Source organism: Platalea leucorodia, assembly GCF_965183815.1.
Source record: "Platalea leucorodia genome assembly, chromosome: 5".
NCBI lineage: Eukaryota > Metazoa > Chordata > Aves > Pelecaniformes > Threskiornithidae > Platalea > Platalea leucorodia.
In genome coordinates, this window is record NC_138827.1 from 59,338,423 (window position 1) to 59,356,845 (window position 18,423).

General features: G+C 52.3%; 1 protein-coding gene across 1 annotated transcript in view; it reads right to left on the reverse strand.

Annotated features, from left to right (window-relative positions):
- Positions 1 to 2,012: 2,012 nt before the first annotated feature.
- The window catches only part of LOC309591219 (uncharacterized protein), a gene marked incomplete at both ends in the record, with an annotated part of 29,017 nt that continues 12,606 nt past the window's right edge, over positions 2,013 to 18,423 (reverse strand). Inside the window, 8 exons of the mRNA XM_082313250.1 lie at positions 2,013 to 3,861; positions 4,285 to 4,426; positions 4,798 to 4,907; positions 5,301 to 5,491; positions 5,631 to 5,773; positions 6,297 to 6,411; positions 8,250 to 8,339; positions 12,055 to 12,173. Coding sequence (XP_082169376.1) covers positions 2,013 to 3,861; positions 4,285 to 4,426; positions 4,798 to 4,907; positions 5,301 to 5,491; positions 5,631 to 5,773; positions 6,297 to 6,411; positions 8,250 to 8,339; positions 12,055 to 12,173 — 2,759 coding nt within the window. The remainder of the gene's footprint in view (positions 3,862 to 4,284; positions 4,427 to 4,797; positions 4,908 to 5,300; positions 5,492 to 5,630; positions 5,774 to 6,296; positions 6,412 to 8,249; positions 8,340 to 12,054; positions 12,174 to 18,423) is intronic.

Consider the following 18,423-nt stretch of genomic DNA (forward strand, 5'->3'; position numbering starts at 1 on the left):
CAGGTCAAAACAAACCATCACCACTATACAAAGCAAATTGCCTTTTAATATGTAACCAAATACAGTGGGTGAGTTTCAGGACATCTTTTTCTCCTCAGCATCATCCGTCTGCCAACAGCAATACAAAGAAATCACAAAGCGTAAAATGAGACACTGCCACGAAAATAGATGTTATATGCACATACACAACATATAAAGCAGTAATATACAAGTAACAGAGCACCAGGGGTCTGTCCCTGCCCCAACCTGGTGGGGTGCCCCTGCCTCAAGGCACACTCCTTGCAGGACCGGGAGCCCTCAGCACCCCCTGGCTGGGGCTGTGCACTGTTTCATTGCCTTACAGGTGCCAGGACAACAAAGGCTGGTGAGCAGAGTCCATCCTGCTGGTGTGCTGATTTCTAAGGCTCCGTATTTGGGCCAGTCAGCTCCTTGCCCCATCCTAGGTGCTCCTCCAGGCCACTTCGGAGGGGTTTGGCACGTTTCCAGCATCGCTCTGCTCCCAGCCTGCAGCCAGGACCTCAACCCTTCCTGAGCACCATCTTGCGCTGCAAGCAGCCCTGGGAGCCCTGCCACGGCAGGGCACGAAGGAAGAGACCCAGGGAGATGAGGCCACCCCACACCAGGACACATGCAGGCTTGCTGCTGGGCTAGCCCTGCACTAATTATCTGGTTTTACTCACTTGGCAAACAGTACATGCTTAATGCTGGTATGAGAAGCAGACATGATGCTCAGGGTGATGGGTGCAAGGGAAAGATGTGGAGGTCCCCAACCTCTCACCTCTCTGACCAACCTGGCTTGCCAGGTCTGGTCTTGAACTAAACCCACTCACCCCCACTGCCCCATCATTGCTTTTCCTGTGGGTTTTCCCTGATGGATCTGGGAGAATTTGCCCCATGGTGGGGAAAAAAAAAATAATTCACATCTTAGGTTAAAAAATACAAAAGAAAGAGAATTCAACAAAGTGGTTGTGCTGGTCTCCAAGGACAATAGTTTGAAGGGCACAAAGTCGGTCCAAAGTGGAGAAGCAGAAAGCAGTCACTGCATCCCTTCCTGCCTTTCTTTCTCAGTGCTTTGGCAAAACCACACCATCCTGAGCAACTGCAGGAGTAAACCCCATCCTTCCTCTATCTGATGGCACTGCTGAGCACAGGAGAGGAAGGCAAGGACAAGCCAGTGACAAACTCAAGGGGAGCTTCGCTAGACCTTCCCTGCCCTGCTGTAAGGGAATGTCACAGCCTGGTACCCACTTCTCCCAAACTCCCTGGGAAGGTTGCTGAGGCACCCAAAATCCCAAGCTGCCTCTGCTCTCACCAACTCCACCTCCCACAGAGACCCTTCAAATGCTGCTGAGCTTCTCAAAGCGCTTGGTAACATCCCCTTTTCTAAAGGAACTGGGTCAGCAGGGGCTCGGGAGGAGGAGAGGAGATGGAGAGCACAGGAGGCAGGGTGCAAGGAGCAGAGCTGAGGGGCTGAGACAATGCAGGGGACTGAACAGCAACATGACAAGGGTGGCCCACACACACAGGCAATAAGGAGACCACGCTGCATCATGAAACAGCAATTCAGCACTGTGGTGCCTGTAAGGCCAGCAGATCTGTCTGCAAGAGGTTGCCAGGAATGGCAAGCAGAAGGTCTTTTCCTTGACCCCAAGAGTCTGACAAACCTCCCTGCTGGCAGGGCTGCATCTCCCTGAAAGACTTTTCATGGAAAAAAATGCAAAACATTTCGTCCTAGGTTGCCTGAAAGCTCTGCTAGGGCACCTTGTTTCAGGCACTGGAAGACAAAATCCTGAGCGACCAGGAAGCATGAGCCACCACTCACAGGTGTGCATGGCCACAAGAGCTCGTAATTGCTGCTGGCTTTTCAAAATGTGCCTCCCAGTTCACAGTGAGGCTTCAAAACAGTGAGGCTTTTCAAAATGTGCCTCCTAGTGAGGTTGCCTACAACCGATGCTGTGCCTGCATCCCCCCAGCACCACCCCTTGCTCCATCCGTTTGAGCCGGTGCAACCCTCAGGTCCTGCAGCCCTCACACCTCACCTTGAGCTGGACCTCACAGGCACAAAGTGGCTGCCCACCCACAAAGGATGCTGATGGGAAGCCAGGGCCCCGCTCGGAGGAGGGCGGCACTCCTGCACCCACCTTCGCAGGGAGAGCTGCCGAGCACCTCAAAACTGAGCCTGGTGAGGAATGTGATGCTCCAGGGTGGCTCTCACTGGGACAAGGCAAAGTGCCCAGCTGCTGGGGAAGGGGTATTTTAGAGACATCCCTGAGAAAGGCGCTCTCATGTCCAAAAAGGTTATTTCTGTACTGGCACTCAGGCAGCAACACGTGGTCCAGCTGGTGGGTGCTGGGACCCACGCCGGACCCAAGCAGGAGTCTGCTGTGTTGCACCAGACCTGCCCCACCACATCTCTGAGGAGCTGTCCCAGCCTGCGGGAGCCACAGCTGGTGCTGCATGAACCACTTGTCCCGCTCCCCTTCCCAGGAAAAGCTGGGCTCCACAGGGAGCATAGGGGGCTGTTTGGGGAAGCCACTATCCCCTGGCAGCTGGCTGACTCCTAAGGGTGGTGATGCTCCTGTAGGGAGAGCAGTATCCTCATCGTGGAGGTCCCCAGCCCTGGAGAACAAGGACTTATGCGAGCCCTGTGCAGGGCAAGGAGCAGGTTGGGAGGGCGGCAACCACAGCCCAGCCCCCAGGGGGCTCTTGGGGCTGCCAGCCAGCAGAGTTCCTGACTCCAGGTGTGTTCCTGCTGCTTCCAGCTGTTTCGGAGCTGTGGCCATCCAAGTCTCTAATGGGCAACCTCCAGGAGAAGCGCTCTGTCCCAAAGCATTGGCTGGGTTTGCCCGGACTGGGACATTGTGCCACTGAGTCACCAGGGCATTTGAGTGCAATGGAGGCAGGCAGCTTGAGCCCACCAGCTCACACCCAGGCTGGCTCTGATCATCAGGAATAATGTTATCTACAGGAGCAGAGGTGGTAACTTCTGCTTGAAGCACTTGTCCTGGGTTTGCCAGCTGAAGTGCTATGGAGGACTTGCTGTTAGAGACCAGGACATCCAGAACAGTCCCTCCCACCAGCCCGGATGGGTTAAATGGGACCTGCTGTTCTGGTTGAGCAGAGACAACCTCGGATGTAACAGAGACTAGAGAGACCACAGCATCTTGGCCTCGTGCACCAGGTGCCTGGGGTTCTTGTGGGGCTTGAAACGCTGAATTAGTTGCCCAGCAGTGCTGGAAATGAGCTGCAGCACTGTTTTCCTCATTGCAGGGTGATGCACTGCAGTGTGGGAAGTCCATGCTCTTCCCAGCATCCTCCCTAAGGAGCATCTGCTCCACATAGGATGTCACCTCGGTGCCTAGCCTCTCACCAACCTCCTGAGCTGGCGGCTCCTCCTCTTCACCCAAGCTGAGCAGAGCCTCCTCCCACTGCTGCAGCTCTGCATTGTCCACACTGAGGCTCTGGAGGGTCTGGCAGATATTTCCGTCCGCCTCACTCTTCTCAAAGAGGGTTTTGATAACAACCAGGAGGGAGTCACTGTCCTCCTTGGCATCACCGACTTCCTCATTCTGGCTCAGCCCATTGGGCTCAGCAATGGGATCTGGCAAGAACTGAGGCATGTTATCAGTGTGGGAGATGTATATGGACGCATCCTGCTTCATCATGGCCCCAAGGAGAGAGTTAGGGTCTACCGAGCGCTGCCCCATGCAGGAGTCTGCCTGTGTCTGCAACTCTTCCTTAGCCTGGAAGGAGTCCAGGAACTCGGGAAGGTCATTCCCGTATAGGACTGCTTCCCCTGTGGCAAAGCTAAAAGGCAGCTGCAGGTTTCTCTTCCGCAGATGTTCCTCCCCTTCTTCATTCCTTCAGGGCGGAGGGAAAGAGAGATGGAAACAGCATGAGCCAGGCAAAACCACCCTCCCAACAGTGAGACAGGAGCTCACAGGCTGCCCTGGCTTTTCTAAGGAAAAGGGTGCTGGATTGGGCTGGCTATGATGCTGCTGGTGGAGGACTGGGGCTCTGGGGAGCCCACGGGGAGGTCTGCATGGCTCAGGGAAGGCCTATGTGTCCAGGGCTCACCCCAGGCAGGAGTGAGCGTGCCTGCAACCACCTTCTCAGAGCTGTTTTGCTCATGCCCCCCTGCTACAGGAGAGCACGTGCTGCAAAGTGCCAACCATGCAACCCAACCACCCTTTCCTCCACCCTCACTGCCTCCACATGTCCCAAGCAGCCCCATGGCCACCCACACCAAGAGCAGAACACAGCTGGAGACCCAGTGATACTCACGACAGGGCTCGCTGCTGGGCAATGATGCAGTCAGGCTTGCCCCCTTTGTATACCAGCCGGGCATTGGCCTGCAACCACACCCAGCCGCCCTTCTTGGTCAGCAGCCGGAAAACAGTCAGCCCGCTCTCCCCCGTCTTCATCACTGGGACAGGGAGAGAAGAGAGGCAGCACAGACACGGTTACTCCACGGGGGCAGACAAATGGCATGGGCAAGATGCCACAATGTTGAGCATCACTTTGCGCCTATGCTATGGGGGCAGAATAGGCAGGACGCAGCCAGTATGCGATGCCATGTGCGGTGCTGCTCCCCTGCCAGCTCCCCAAGCAGGTACCACTCAGGAGGGGAGAGCCTTTACCAGAGCTGCTCCAGATCCAGGACAGACAGCCCACCACGGAGCAATGGTACTGGCACAGTCAGAGCTGCACCGGTGCTGGGGAGCTGCAAGCGCCCCCACAAACACACCCACCCCGCCGGCCGGCCCAGCCAGTGCTGCTGCTCCCCCCAGCACTTACTTCTCACATGGTTCTCCGCGCAGTACATCATGTCGGCTGCATGCACGAACTGGTACCCGGACCCCCTCCTGCACAGCTCCGTTTCTGTATACCCCAGGACAATCTTCCCCCTGGGAACAGTACAGAAACCCAGTGACACCACGGATGGAGGGAGGTATCCCCCAGTTGCACCCCACCAGCCAGACATGATGCCCTGCCCAGTGCCCAGGCAGCTAGCCAGAGCCTCCCACTTTGGGTGGTGCAACCCTCCATCCTGGGCTGAGCTGCATCCCCTCTTCCACAAAACCACTCCATGCTGGGTTTGCTGGGCTAAAACACAGCAGCCAAGAAGTACTGGCGCCCAGTTAATCTGCTCCCTGTGTTACTGGGGGGCTGTAGTGGATGGACAAAAGCATCAGACACCTTGCCACCGGAGCTGGGTCAGAAGTGCCCTGCTCCCACAGGCTCTGGTTTTCTGTCCAGCACCAGGGATTTTGCCACAGGGAAGGTGAGAGATGCCCTACCAGGAATCACAGGCCATGGGAGTGAAGTCCAGCTTGTGCTTTGTCTGGAAGATTAGCATCTTGGTCCGAAGCTCCAGGATGGAGAGTGACTGGAGGGGAGTTGCGATGGCAAAGAGAGCGAGTGGGGACCTGTCCAATGCCCTCTTCTGCTGCCCAAGAAGGAACTTCAAGCGCCCGCGGAAATTCAAGGCCTTAGAGGTGATTAGAAAGTGCAGGTGTGAAGTGAACAGGGCAATGGGAACTGGCTGTGCTCCCGCCCCTATGGGACACGACTGGCCCCTAGGGAGCACAGTGGGGGTGGAGAGGTGTCCCAGCGTGGGGCTGCATTACCAGAAATCCCGAGGAGTTATCCAGCAAGCAGCGGAAGCGGCAGGTGAAGCTCCTCTCCATGAAGGAGGGCTTCTCGGGCTGGAGGTGCTGGGGGCTGGATGCGGCGCGGCATCCAGCTGGCAGTGGCTGGTCACCAGGAAGGGCTGGGAAACCAAAGGGAAAATGAAGCTTTCCAAGCTGCGCACCTTGAACTCATGGCCTTGCAGACCTGCTCCTGGTGGAGACTTTGCTGCTCAAGTAAACCCATGATCTTCACAAAAGGGGTAAGACCTTGCCATGGGAAATTACCAGTTCACAATGGTTTCTGGTCCTCACAAGCTCAGCTTGCCTCCCAGACAGGAGCAAGGCAACAAGCCACCCCCAATGAAATAAATAGGATTTCAAACGCTGAAAAGCAAAAAGGCTTGGAAAGAAATGTCCCCAGCCCTCCAGCACAGCAAAAGACAGAACGTCATTGCTATGGGCTGCTTTTGGTGACAACCAGGGTGCCAGCCCCTGGGACAGTTGCGAGTCCCAGCAGGGGGGTGGGCTATGGGATGCTCCTCAGCACAGGGCTGTGGTTGGTGGCTATAAATGCCACCAGAAGGGTTTTCCAGCACTGGATGGCCATGCAGAGGCAGCTGGCTGGTCCCCAGGATTGACACTGGGGACCGCCCCAGCACTCACCATCGGCAGCATGCTGGGTGCTGCTGGACACTGGTGGCCCATGCAGCTGGCAGCGGAAGGCGGCTCTGTCATCCGTGTGGATCAGCTCGTACACGCTCTGGTAGATGAGATCCGACTGGAATAACACAAGGGGAGAAGAGCATCAACACCTGCCCAGACTTGCAGAAGGGTGTGGAGGAAGACACGGCAGGAGGATTTCCTTTATGGGTACTGAAAGTAGAGTGATTGAGTCTAAAGAAACAGGAAAACACAATCAGCTTTGTGTGCCGCATGGAGAGCAAGGACTGAGAACCAGCTGCTTTTAGGGAGTGTGGGTCAGGAAGGAGGAAAAGGGAGCAGAGAGTGGGTCTGCCTGTGAAAATCATGGGAAGGGCTCTGAGGTTTCTAGAAGCAATATAAATGGCTGTGTCCAAGCAACTCTGACTGCTCAAGACTGTCACACTGCCTGTTTCCCCAGCATCCTCTGGCAATAGCTAAGCAGAGCTTTCCAGCCTGTTCCCCACACCGGCAAGGCTGAGGTTCTCACCCAGTCCTTCCAAGGATGTTTCACACTGACTCTGACTCCTGACCCTTAACCAGGGTCCATGGGAAATGCTGAAGCTCCAGCTCCCTCCCCTGCCATGGGAGCCCCTGCTCTTTGAGAAGCTTTGCTCTCCATCTGTGGGGTGAACGCTACAGCAGCAGCATTTGCGTGGCATGTCTTCACTTCTAGTATCTTCCCAGGACCAAATTCAGACAAAGAGCCAGAAAAGCTGTGGGTTGTCAGAGGGTAGTTTGATTGTGGGGCACAAATTGCTGGTCTGCAACAGCATGCAAGATCTCTCTTGCGTTGCCATCCCTAGCTCTCTGCAGATTAGCAACTTGATTTCTTCCACACATCAATGTCAAAAATCTTTTCAGGTTGATCAAAACATCTTGACCAAACCAAGCTGGTTTTTTTTTTTTTTCTTTTCAGACTTATGTAGGGGGTTTTCCCATTTCAAAAAAAGGCTTTTGTAGTTTTTTTGTTTTTTTAACTCCAAACCTGTGGGAATTGGCATCCCAGCGCAAACCATCTTCCTTCTGTGAGCCACCAGGAAAGATGGGCTGTAAGGTTGGCCATGCCACAGAAACACCAGCAAGTCCTCACACCACCTGCCTCCCAACACAGCTCCCTCTTTCTAGGGCCATGTCTTAGACCAGACTTTCCCATTCTGGTGCTGCAAGCGGGTGGTCAGCGTGACCCTGCCAAGCCCATGGGCAGCTCAGGCCACTGACTGCCATGTCCCTGCCCTCAGAAACGTGCCAGAGCAGAGCCTCCTGCTTAACCAGACATACAGGTACTTTGAGAAGACCACTCCCTGCCTCTGACAGCTGTTTTGACTTGGGGCATCAGCCCATGAAGATCCTTCTACAGTGAGCTGGGCAAGGGTGCAAAGAGAGGACAAAGAAGAAAACACATCAGTCTCTGCAGGTGCAGCAGGAACCCATGCAACAAAATGGGTTTGGCAGCCTCACAGTCCTCCTGTTGACTCAGTCCTTTGGCCAAAGCAGCTGGACATCAGGGGAACAGGAGGTAACAGGCTGTATGTGGGGAGAGCCCTGCTTTTCCTTGGCATCCCGTGTAACCCACGGTACTTCAGGGCACTGACACTGCTCACCATCGTGATACCCTCAGCCCTCTGTAAGTGAGAGCATATGTGCCCAGCAGCATGATACAAGAAAAACCTCACACCCCTCTTACACACAAAGACAAGAGGATACAGAGGCTGCCATTGCTGAGCTTGCATCTGTTCCTACTAAAGTCACAAGCATGCTTGTTGGCTTTCACAGCCCCCAAAGATCATGACTCATTTGAAAACGTACATCAAAAATGACTCAAGGGAGCTGGGAGGGGAGAAAAGAAAGCCCTGGCATGGCTATCAGCACCTCCTTCCCAGACCTGCACTGCATCCACCTGATGAAAGTACCCACCTGATGAAAGCCCAGGTAGTCCTGCACAGTAGGGGAGATGTAGAAGATGTAGCCATCTCCAGTCACAGCAATAACAAATCCATTAAGTGCCTGAAAGCATAAGTTGAGCCCAGAGTTACTCTCCCTAGCTTCAATTCAACTGATTAAAGATGAACTTCTCCAGGTATTTCTTAAGCATTTGGGGACAGGAAGGGACCTTCTTTGTCAACAAGGAACCCCCCCGAAAAAGGAAAACACCTTGTGACCATGCAAGATTTTTAATCCTGGTTAGTCGGGTTTTTTTCAGGGTTGGCATGAACAATGATCAAAGGTGGCCTGACCACTTTTTCTAGACCCATCATTGAAGCCCTCTCACCTCAGGGCAGCTCCTGCATCAGGAGGGACCAGCTAAGGAGAGGTTTCATGGTGGACCTAGAGTTAGTTACCTCCTACCCAGCCGTACCACATGGGTATAGCTATACTCCTCTGTGGATCTGATTTTCTCTAACGAACCTGCCTACAACCTCAACAATAAGCACCAACAGGCAGTTGGGAGGAAGGACTGCCCCAAGCCATGCAGGAGCCTGGCAACTCCAGGAGAAGCCTAGCATCAGTTCAAGCATAATGAAGCCTTCAGAGACAGTAACCAAACTCTAGTCAGTCACCGACCTGACCTATTTATCCACTTGTTCATTTTAAGGATGACCTCCAAAAACACTTTAGTCATCGCTGCTCACCTTGAATTTTACAGTTAGGAGGTTATACAAGCTTATTTCTGCATTTCTGTATGTCTTCTTCCCACACTTTCTCCAGTCATGCCCCAAAACCTGCCTTTTAATCCTCAGCACCCGAGGACATTGCTGTCCCTCGGACTTCTGCTCTCAGCTCCAAAGGTACACGAACAACTCATCACAAAGTACATGAAGTAAGAATAAATCCAGTCACCGCTAGCATTAGAAAATGGCAATGCAGCTAAAATCAACACCCACCTTGAAAGCCAAAATCTGGAAATTCAGATCCCAGATGTGTGAAGGCCCTGACATCGTATCTGTGATGCCTAAAGTGGCACCCCCCAGTCCTTATAAGCATGCAGACTGTTTGACACATCTTCGAGGAGGTGACAGCATCCTGTTCTCATCTGTCTCTCATTACACAGGGCCACAACCCCTTCTCATCTGACTTTGTTCTTGGTCCTGACAAATGTCTCAAGAGGCCCCATTGCTCTTGAAGGCCTTCAAACACATCCTGGCATTGAACTGCCGCTATGAGACACCATACCAGGGAAGTTACTCTCCTGTTGCATATGTTCTAGATGACAGAAAATAAGGCTTTAAACACAAAAAACCTAATCTCTATATAAAACATCTTTGTGGTCATACCATCTGCCAACTTCACTTCTTGCCTCGCACTCTGCAATTACATACACATGGCCTGCAGCTAAAGCCATACCCAGCTGGTAGCTCCTTGCTTGAAAAAGACCAAACCCATGCCAAATTAGAGAAACTACTCAAAAAATATGGGAGATCATGGCCAGGGTGGAGGGAGGGGAGCTCATGCATCAAGTGAATACCCAGAAAAAGAGGCAAGATGAAGATCCAGGGAAGCACTGCACTAGGTAGTAATTCCTGCCCCCTGCTCTTGTGTGTAATAGATTTAATTTATTAGTGAATAAAAGGAGAGAAATTAGGAAAAGAAAACCCTAAGTGGAAGTCTGGGTTTAATCAGGATGTGGGCAGAAGTCTCAGCAGGTCCCATAAGCATCAGGCCAGGACCTGTCACAAATATGGACTCTGCCCTCACTGCCCAACTCGGCCATGCTGAGCTGCCCCTGGGGGGAACCATGGGGACATGCCATTTGCTCGAGACCATGCTGGAGAGAAGGGTCCAGCCACCCATGCTGCTGCTTTGGCTTCGCTTACCCTCTCCCCCCATGCAAAGAGGAGGCAGAAGCAATCTGCTGACATAGTTCATGCATTTACCCATTTACAGTGACACTCTGAGGCTCACATGGGCTGGCTTTTTTTAGTAACTTGGATTATTTAAAAGGCTGCTGGGTTGAGCATTTTGCCTGATACTGTACAGATCCAGCTTGCAGCAGGACCAGTCCCTTTCCTTTGTGTGCTGCAGCCCCCCAAGGGGCCCTGAGTCAGTTTTCTGCAAATTACAGTATCAGATTAAAATGCTCTTGGGGGGGGGGAATCAAAAACAAACAAAAAAACCCCAAACCATCAGGCAGCTCAGCTGGGGGATTTCTGTCACATTAACACCTCACAAGCTCTCCAGATGCCTTCAGTCACCCAAGGCTGCCAATGCTCTGGTGGCTCAACAAATTGCCATCATATGGCCCAGCTCAAACCCCTGGAGAGCACTCAGGAGCAACTCCATCATGGGACTGGGACAACCATGGTCTCCCTCCTGGCTATTGCATTATTCCAGCTGTTCCTCTGTGACTATCACACTTGCAGACAGCTGAGAACACTCCTGGGAGCGAAGCCCACATGGGAGACTTCATGTGGTTGAAGATACATCGCCAAAAGTCACGCTGGGCTCCCAGGAGTCACCACCTCAGCAAAATCCCCCATGGGGGCTCCTGCTGGGGCTCTGCTTACACCTGCCTACCTGTCTGTAACGGTGGGTATTCGTGTAACACTGTGCAGGACCAGGGTTGAAGGCACCAAAGTGAGACTTTAAGGAGAGCCAAGCATCCATCTGCTAGTGTTTGAAGAGGTGGAAGAAGGGAGAAGAGGACTGAAGACCCGGAAAGCACAGACAGATGCAATGTCAGGAACACAACCATGGAAAGATTAAAGGTCTTGCACAGACTTGCCCTGCAGCCCCAAGTTGACATGCCCAGATGTTTATTCTGCAACCAGCCATTCCATGTGACCTTTCTATCCCATTTCCTTCCAGCTTACATTTATAAATTGCAGCTCAAACAAATGGCATTCTGGCCAGCTGATTCACCAGCTCCTTGTTGTCTGAAGTTCATTGAGAGCTATTTTGTTAGACACATACTGGCCTTTCTACAAAGCAAAGCTCCTGTTGCCCACTGATTTTGTCCACCACTGTCTTCCAAGATCCATCATTCCTTCTTTCCCCCCCCAACAACCCACAAACTGAACCTGGGCTTTTTCCATCCCAGGCAGGCAGTGAACTCATCCTAGGGAGCTCATGCGATGCCCCAGGTAGGGCAAACAGTTCCTGGCGGATGTTTCATCCTGCAGCTATCACCATTCTCCTCTTGGCATTTACTACAAGGAATCCACCACCTCGGAGACTAATCAGGGATCAATCCTTACACTGTTAGATGATACCCCTGTACCTCTTGGTTGGGGTGGATAAGCTTGTGCATGTTGGGTCCATGAGCTGTAGTGGGTCCCAAGGAAAAATGCCAGGTTTGGGCTCAGTGATGGCTAACACCTGCAAGCTACAGGTGCAGACAGCACCTGATGCCTTTGAGAGAAAGGCACAGCCCACCACCCTGAGCCCTGCTCTGTTCACAGATGCAGTTTATGGTACAGCCCCTACAGAGCTGCTGCAGTGTAACCAAAGTGGCAGCAAGCTGCAGAGGGGGGTGCGAGGGAATGGCAGGGATGGGAACCCATCCCAGCCAGGCAGTGTCACTGGTCCCTGTCCCAAGGTGTTCAGTGCCTGCAGAAATCACAGTGAAGCAGCTCCTGGCAAGGCAGAGTCCCCTCTGGCTCCACAGATGGGACCCCACGCCCCATAGCTGCTGTACGGTTCAGCAGACACAGACCAGCCGTCGTGCCCAGCGGATGGCGGGAGCCAAAGGAAGATCCCGAACGACTGAGCTATAGCACAATACCTGGAGCAGCAGTTCCCCCTCAGGAAACCGCTCTTTGTCAACCTGTGGGTCTGTCCGTTCATTCCCTCCTGGGGCTCTGGGCTGATCCAGCACACAGTCGCCAACATCTGTAGCTGCAGCTGCAAGTAAGAGGGCAAGAAATCAGCATGGAAGGGGCAAGCCAGGAGCCTCTCCCTCCTCCTCCCCACCCCAGTGCTGCTCATGCATGACTGCACCACACTACCCGATGCACGTGGACCCAGCTTGGAAGAAGATGAGACTAGCAGGGGCTGGAGCAGAGACCCTTTACAGAGCCATCCCTAACTTGCCCAATGCTTCCTCTAAGAGATAACAGCCCCTTCTTGGTCCCATTTCTGGGAAACCTTGCTTCTGCCAAGGTCTGAGGCAGAGACACAAAGGATAGAGGGGAGGAGAGCATTTTTGGGCTGCCCAGGCTAGGAAACACCGCCCAACACAGCAAGAAGTCTTCAGGTTACAGCCTGGTAGAGCTGGAGTTGGCTTCAAGCCACCCCAGTGCCACAATGTCTGCTTTCTTGCCCTTCAGGGCAGACAAAACACAAGGGCAAACCTTCCCAAACCATCTGAGATGCCATCAAAGCACCCATATTTTTTCTCCCACTTTTGGCTGCTTAGAAGCAGATCAGAGGGTTGGTGGCCATGGTGCTCCCAGGGAGATACCTGAGCAGCTCTCTGCTCCCAGAACTCGCTGCCGTGACCTCCCCAGGCTGATTCACGCGCAGCTTCATGCTTCCTCGCTAGACGCCTTCAAAGCAACACCCGTGGGTGCAGCCAACATGAAACATCCTGCCCCGGTCGCAGAACCTCAAGCATCATGGGACACACAGAAAACTGGTTGTTCAGGGAACAGGAACAAGGACAGTGGCTCCCAGGGACATCCTCAGCGTAGTACTTTGTCTGCTGGGGAATTATCCTTGAAAAACCTCAGTCCAAACTCAGCTTCCAACAAAAGGACAATTTTCAAGGCATGTTTGTGCGTGAACTCAACCAAAAACCCTCAGGAAAACCTCAAAGCAGCCCCCATGCAGGAACCACCCCACCTCTGCCACTGCCACAAGCTCCTGCAGCGCCCCGTGGTCGGACAGAACTCACACGCCCTGTGCACAGCCACATCCCAGCAGAGCATCGCTGCCTGCCCCGTCTGAGCCCTGGGTTTCTGAGGGTGCTGCATGACCTTGGCTGGATCCAAACGGAAAAGGTCTTCTGAATTTGGGGGAGCAGTAGGAAATGAGGAAAAACCCCAAACCATCCCAAGTCTGACCACACATTTAATTTTCTCCATGGCAGAATCTCTCACCTCACCATTGAAAGATTTTGAAGTTCGTTATTTTTTCTTCCCAGTAGCACAGAGTTTAAAGCCAAAACAATTCCAAACCTAGAACCATCTGAAACTGCTGATACGAGACATTTTGCTTTTCATCAAACCATCAATGTGCAAAAGCATTTTCCCTGACAGATCTGCTTTTTTGTATTAAAAACCAGTTTGAGGTCAAAACATTGCTCAGATCTATTTACATGTGGAGCCTGAGTGACAACAAGCACCTGCCCATGCAGGCTTTCAGCAGCTAGGTGCATGGTTAGAGATAATTAGCTAAGTGTCTTGCATAAGCCACACTGTTGCAGTCACACAGGTTTAAATAAAAGTGGAGAGGATGCTCTGAGCCCATTAAGCAGAATTAGCCTCGACCTCTGTCACTGATAGAACTGGGCTACTTCAGCCTCCCTCAAACCTTGAGTGCTCCTTGGAGATGCCCAGGCAGCAGCTGCATCTTCTGCCCTTTCCATCCTGCGCCCTCACTCGCTGGAGGAAAGCCCACCTTGTGGGCACCTCCCACGGGACATGCCTTCCCCTCCCCCTCCCCTGTGGGTCAGTTTAGCCCATGCCACAAATCTGCATTGCCCCCCGTGTAAGCTCATGTTCCCATTTCTGCAGGGGACGACCCTCTGCACAGACACTTTCCAAATCAGCAAGATGCGGATCAGCCAGGCCAGGGTACACGAAACCTCTGGGAAAGGTTGGGAAAGATGAGGTTCAACACCAGGAAAGCAGTCACTGTGCTCAGTTTGCTCATCAGTCAAGGTAAGCAGGAGTTTCAAAAGGCAGGTCTGAGGCAGTCACCAAGCAAAAAGCCTCCTCGCCAGATTGCCAAGTGATCCCCAAGGAAAAACATCCAAAGCCCATCTGGACCATGGGTATGGCTTCAATTTGCACATGATGGAGCAGAATAGTTTCAAAATGAAACATTGATTCTTTTTTTAAATTTGGATTCTTTTGAAGGGCTGACTCCTCTCTAAAGCATTGAAATGAGGCAAGCTGGCAGGGTAACTCAAAAAGAAACCAAGTTCTTCCAAAACAAAGCTCCAAAAGGGCAGAGAACGTTTTGAGAGGATGCATGTCCTGAGAGCACACGGTCTCCAGCTCTCTCCCAGTGTCCACCACGAGCATCTGCAGGGAAAGATGCAACAAGCTGGGGAGAGCTGCTGTGGGCTTACAGAATCCAACACAAAACACCTATTTGCTTATTTTGTGCTTTCCAGCAAAATTATTTCTGCCAGCTCTCCCACCAGTCTTAGCAAGGGGCTTTTATCTCCCATCAGACACACTTGTTTCCCTTACTCTCAAACACAGAGTGGTCCATTTCTGCACAGCTGAGCTAGAAAATCCTGCAGAATCTATCTCCCATGGGGCACACTACGGTGACTTGGTTTGGGAAGAAGGCCTGGAGCACAGAGAGAGGGTAGGAAACCCAAAGAGATGGCGTCTGCCAACTGCTTTGCCACAAAGCATCACTGCACAGGGGCTGCAAGGTCCTAACTACAGGGCATGGACTGTAACTGGTGCTTCTAAGTATTGGTGGTGTAGAGCAGCTGGTGTTTACATCCAGCTCAGTCCTCACCATCCACATCCAGAGACCAAGGAGATGTTGAGGTCAGTGCATGAGGCAAAACACATGGCAATCTCCACCAAAATAACCCAGGAATGTGTGACATGAGCTCCCTTTACTTTCGTCATCACTTCAACACCTGTGGCCTGGTCTTGTTCTTGCAAAGGGCTTCTCTGCTTCAAGAGACAGCCACCCTGCTGGGGATGGCCAGGGGTAGAGTGAGCTCTCAGTAGCCACAGCCATTCCTTAGTGGTCTAGATGATCTGAAGACCTCCTGTACCCATTTTCAGGTGGTGACCCTCTTCATGTTCAAACATGTCATGACTGGGTGTCCTTCTCAAGCAACAAGTTGGGAGCAAAGTGTCCCTGTGGCTCTCCCCCTCCAAATAGGTCTCTGAACTCATCCTCACTCAAATTGCCAAGAACCACAGGGTTTGGGAGCAATCCCAAGAGGTGCCTGAGCACATCCAGATAGAGGACTCCAGGCCCATGTAACCACCAGGGGTACAGAGGCTATTCCCAGTCACTTTTTGACTTAGAAAGGGAAAAAAACCAACCAAACAAACAAACCAAAACCACTTTTAATCAAAGTGCAGAAAAAAAACCCCACTCCATCTGCAACATGGGTAACCTCATGGGAGGGAGGGATTAGTCCTGAAACGGTCCCCATTTGCTTGAGACAAGTTATTAGTCTCTGGGGAATTTCACCAGCACATAAACCCACGCTCACCAGAAACAACTTGCAGGATGATCACCCCATGACAGGCAATGCTGGCTCTGTCTCCCGATGACACCGGGTGGTGGCTTGGAGCCTCCTTCCCCTCCTGCTGGCTCCCCGACACAGCTGGGGGAAGGTGATGCAGAGAGCATCTCCGGGACATGCTGCAACTCTGGAGCGGAGTTTGCGGCAAGGTCAAGCTGGAGCTGGCACTACCAGGACCAGGGAGGACCGACAGCCAGGCTTCTCCACCCCAGCAGAGCAGGCTACGTGATGGGGGGATGCCACCCCCTGGAATCCCACCGAGAGCCCTGGGTCCCTCAGCCTGATGAAGTCATGCCTCCAAGGGGCTGATGGCTAAGATGCACTGACAATAACTGATGGCAGAAAGGAGACCCCTGCCTGCTGCAAGGCAGGAAAAAGCAGGTGGCAAGCCACATTAAAAGCTGGCTAATTCACCCCCTGTTTAACATATTCATTGTAATGGACCATTACATGTTGACACTTACTTCCACATGAAGCTGCTGAAACCATGAAGTTAATGATCCCATTAAGAAACAGGTCCAACATGTATACAAGCTATAATACACCACAGTAAAAGAAATAGCTATAGATACAAGGACGATGCACATTTGCTGTTTGTGCCCAGCTTTTTCAGTCTCCTGCTGTGCATCTTTGAGAATTAATGGGAAATAATGCAAGATTAAAAAGACCATGACAAAACTGATCTGCAGTTACTAGACAAATTCTAGGCATTAGCTGAAGCAATTTGGTGATCATTTATGTTTTCAAAGTGCTGGGATAGAGGCTACTGGTGTGTAATGTTTAAGACAGGAGGGGGAAATCCAGCTCTGTCCTGAACCCCTACACCATCCAGAGCACTGGAGGAGGCTTCCTGCTGCTGGTGTGATGCCTGAAGACTGGAAGGTTTTCATTCAAAAGGAAGCCAGGGGAGATGTCAGCCAGGATCAGTAACGTTTTCAGCATTAATGAATCTGGACGTGTCATCCCTTTGGGTTGGCTTTCTTGCCTCTGCAAGGAGGTTTCTAAGCCCTCCAATGTGGAGGAAAGACCTCAGGGATGAGAAAGAAAGAAAAAGGAGCGAAGCAATCTAATCTCTTCACTTTTTGTTCATCACATTCATGAAGAAAAACACAGCAATGCAGTCATGGAGGCTAACACATCCCTTGCCTCTGGTATAGTTTTGTCACTAAAAAAAAGTTATTGGTAAAAAGTCCTGGAGTCAGCTCTGCTCTCATGGACCGAGTTACACCGGTGGGAGATGATGGACTTCTCCCATAGCAAGCATTTCTCTTTGAGCAGACTCGAAATGCCTGGCATCAAGAAACCAGGAACTCCCAGCTCTTCCAGCAACACCAAGCCATACACAACCATTTTCCTCTTGGACCTGATCCTAAACTCCATCAAATTAGCACCAACCTTTGCCTCAGCTGTTTAACAAAGGCGTCATGCCAACCAGAGCAGGCTCATGACATCCAAGGAAAACAGGCAAATGCCAAAACCACAGATTATAAACCTATTAGAAAAAGTCATCCAGCTTTTTTCTGAGGAGCACAGAAATGCCCAGGGGAGCACTGGCAGCCCTGAAGCCCACACCACCCTCTCCAACCTGCTGCTCCTGCAAATGCTCCCGCACGGTCCTGCAGGATCTTGCCCAGGGAGGGACTTAAGCTTGACTCCTTTCACTGCATCACTTACTTCAGGTCCAGACCCCTGCAGCTCTGGCCCACAGTGACAGCAAACAACAAGGAGATGAATAAAAAAAAGCTAATTTAATGCTGACTGCAGTGAGAACACCCAGTGAAACCTACTGCTAGCTGCTCCACAGCAGAACACTGCAGAGTTGCACAGCAGCAGAGGTGGGAAGGGTCCTGGTGAGATCTCCTAGGCCAGCCCCCTGCTTGAGAAGGGTCAGCTGGAGCAGGTTTCCCAGGACCACGAGCAGTCCCTGGCACAGATGGCAGATGAGGATCTTGGATCTAACCTTCCTAACTGCACCAGTGCAGGAAAGCCAAATGTCTGAGACTGCTGGTAGGAAGTAGAAACCTGGGAGGATTCATCCTGCACTCCTCCATGGGCAGGTGAATGGAGACCCACTGGGACTCCAGCTCCCATAGTGGCAGGACCATGCCACCCACCACATCCTCACAGGATCCATCTCTGCACTGGCACCTGCTGGTGCTCAAGTGCTTGCCTGCAAGTGGCAGGTCTAGGCCTTGCTGTGGAGCTAAGAGGTTGTCATTGTGGCTGAAAGGTAGCAGCCAGGACCACTTGGACCTTGAACAGATGACCTCTTGCTCAGCACAGACCAAGCAGAAGATCCCATCATGGCTGTCTGGAGAGCTCTAGGTGCCCAGGGGAAAGGCTGCATCATGCAAGACCTTCCCCAGGTTCATCCTAAATATGTTGCAACGATGACATGGGCACAGTCTAAACATACATCCATATATATAAATGTCAGCTGCAACACTGACTACTCTTCATAGCCTGTGACCTGCCACCTCTGGCACACCAGCATGAAGAACAGCCCCTGAAGCTGGTCCCACCTGGGCAGCTCCTACCTGCAGCCTTAACCACTTCTCTCCACCAAGCAAAAATGCTCAATAACCTTGTAGGCATACCTCTAGGTCTCCAGCTGTGCTTGCAAGGTGCAGAGTGAAGCCTGCAAAGGAGCCAGGCTTGCCACATGGTGGTTGGGTTACAGCTCCATAGGACACTATCCTGCCC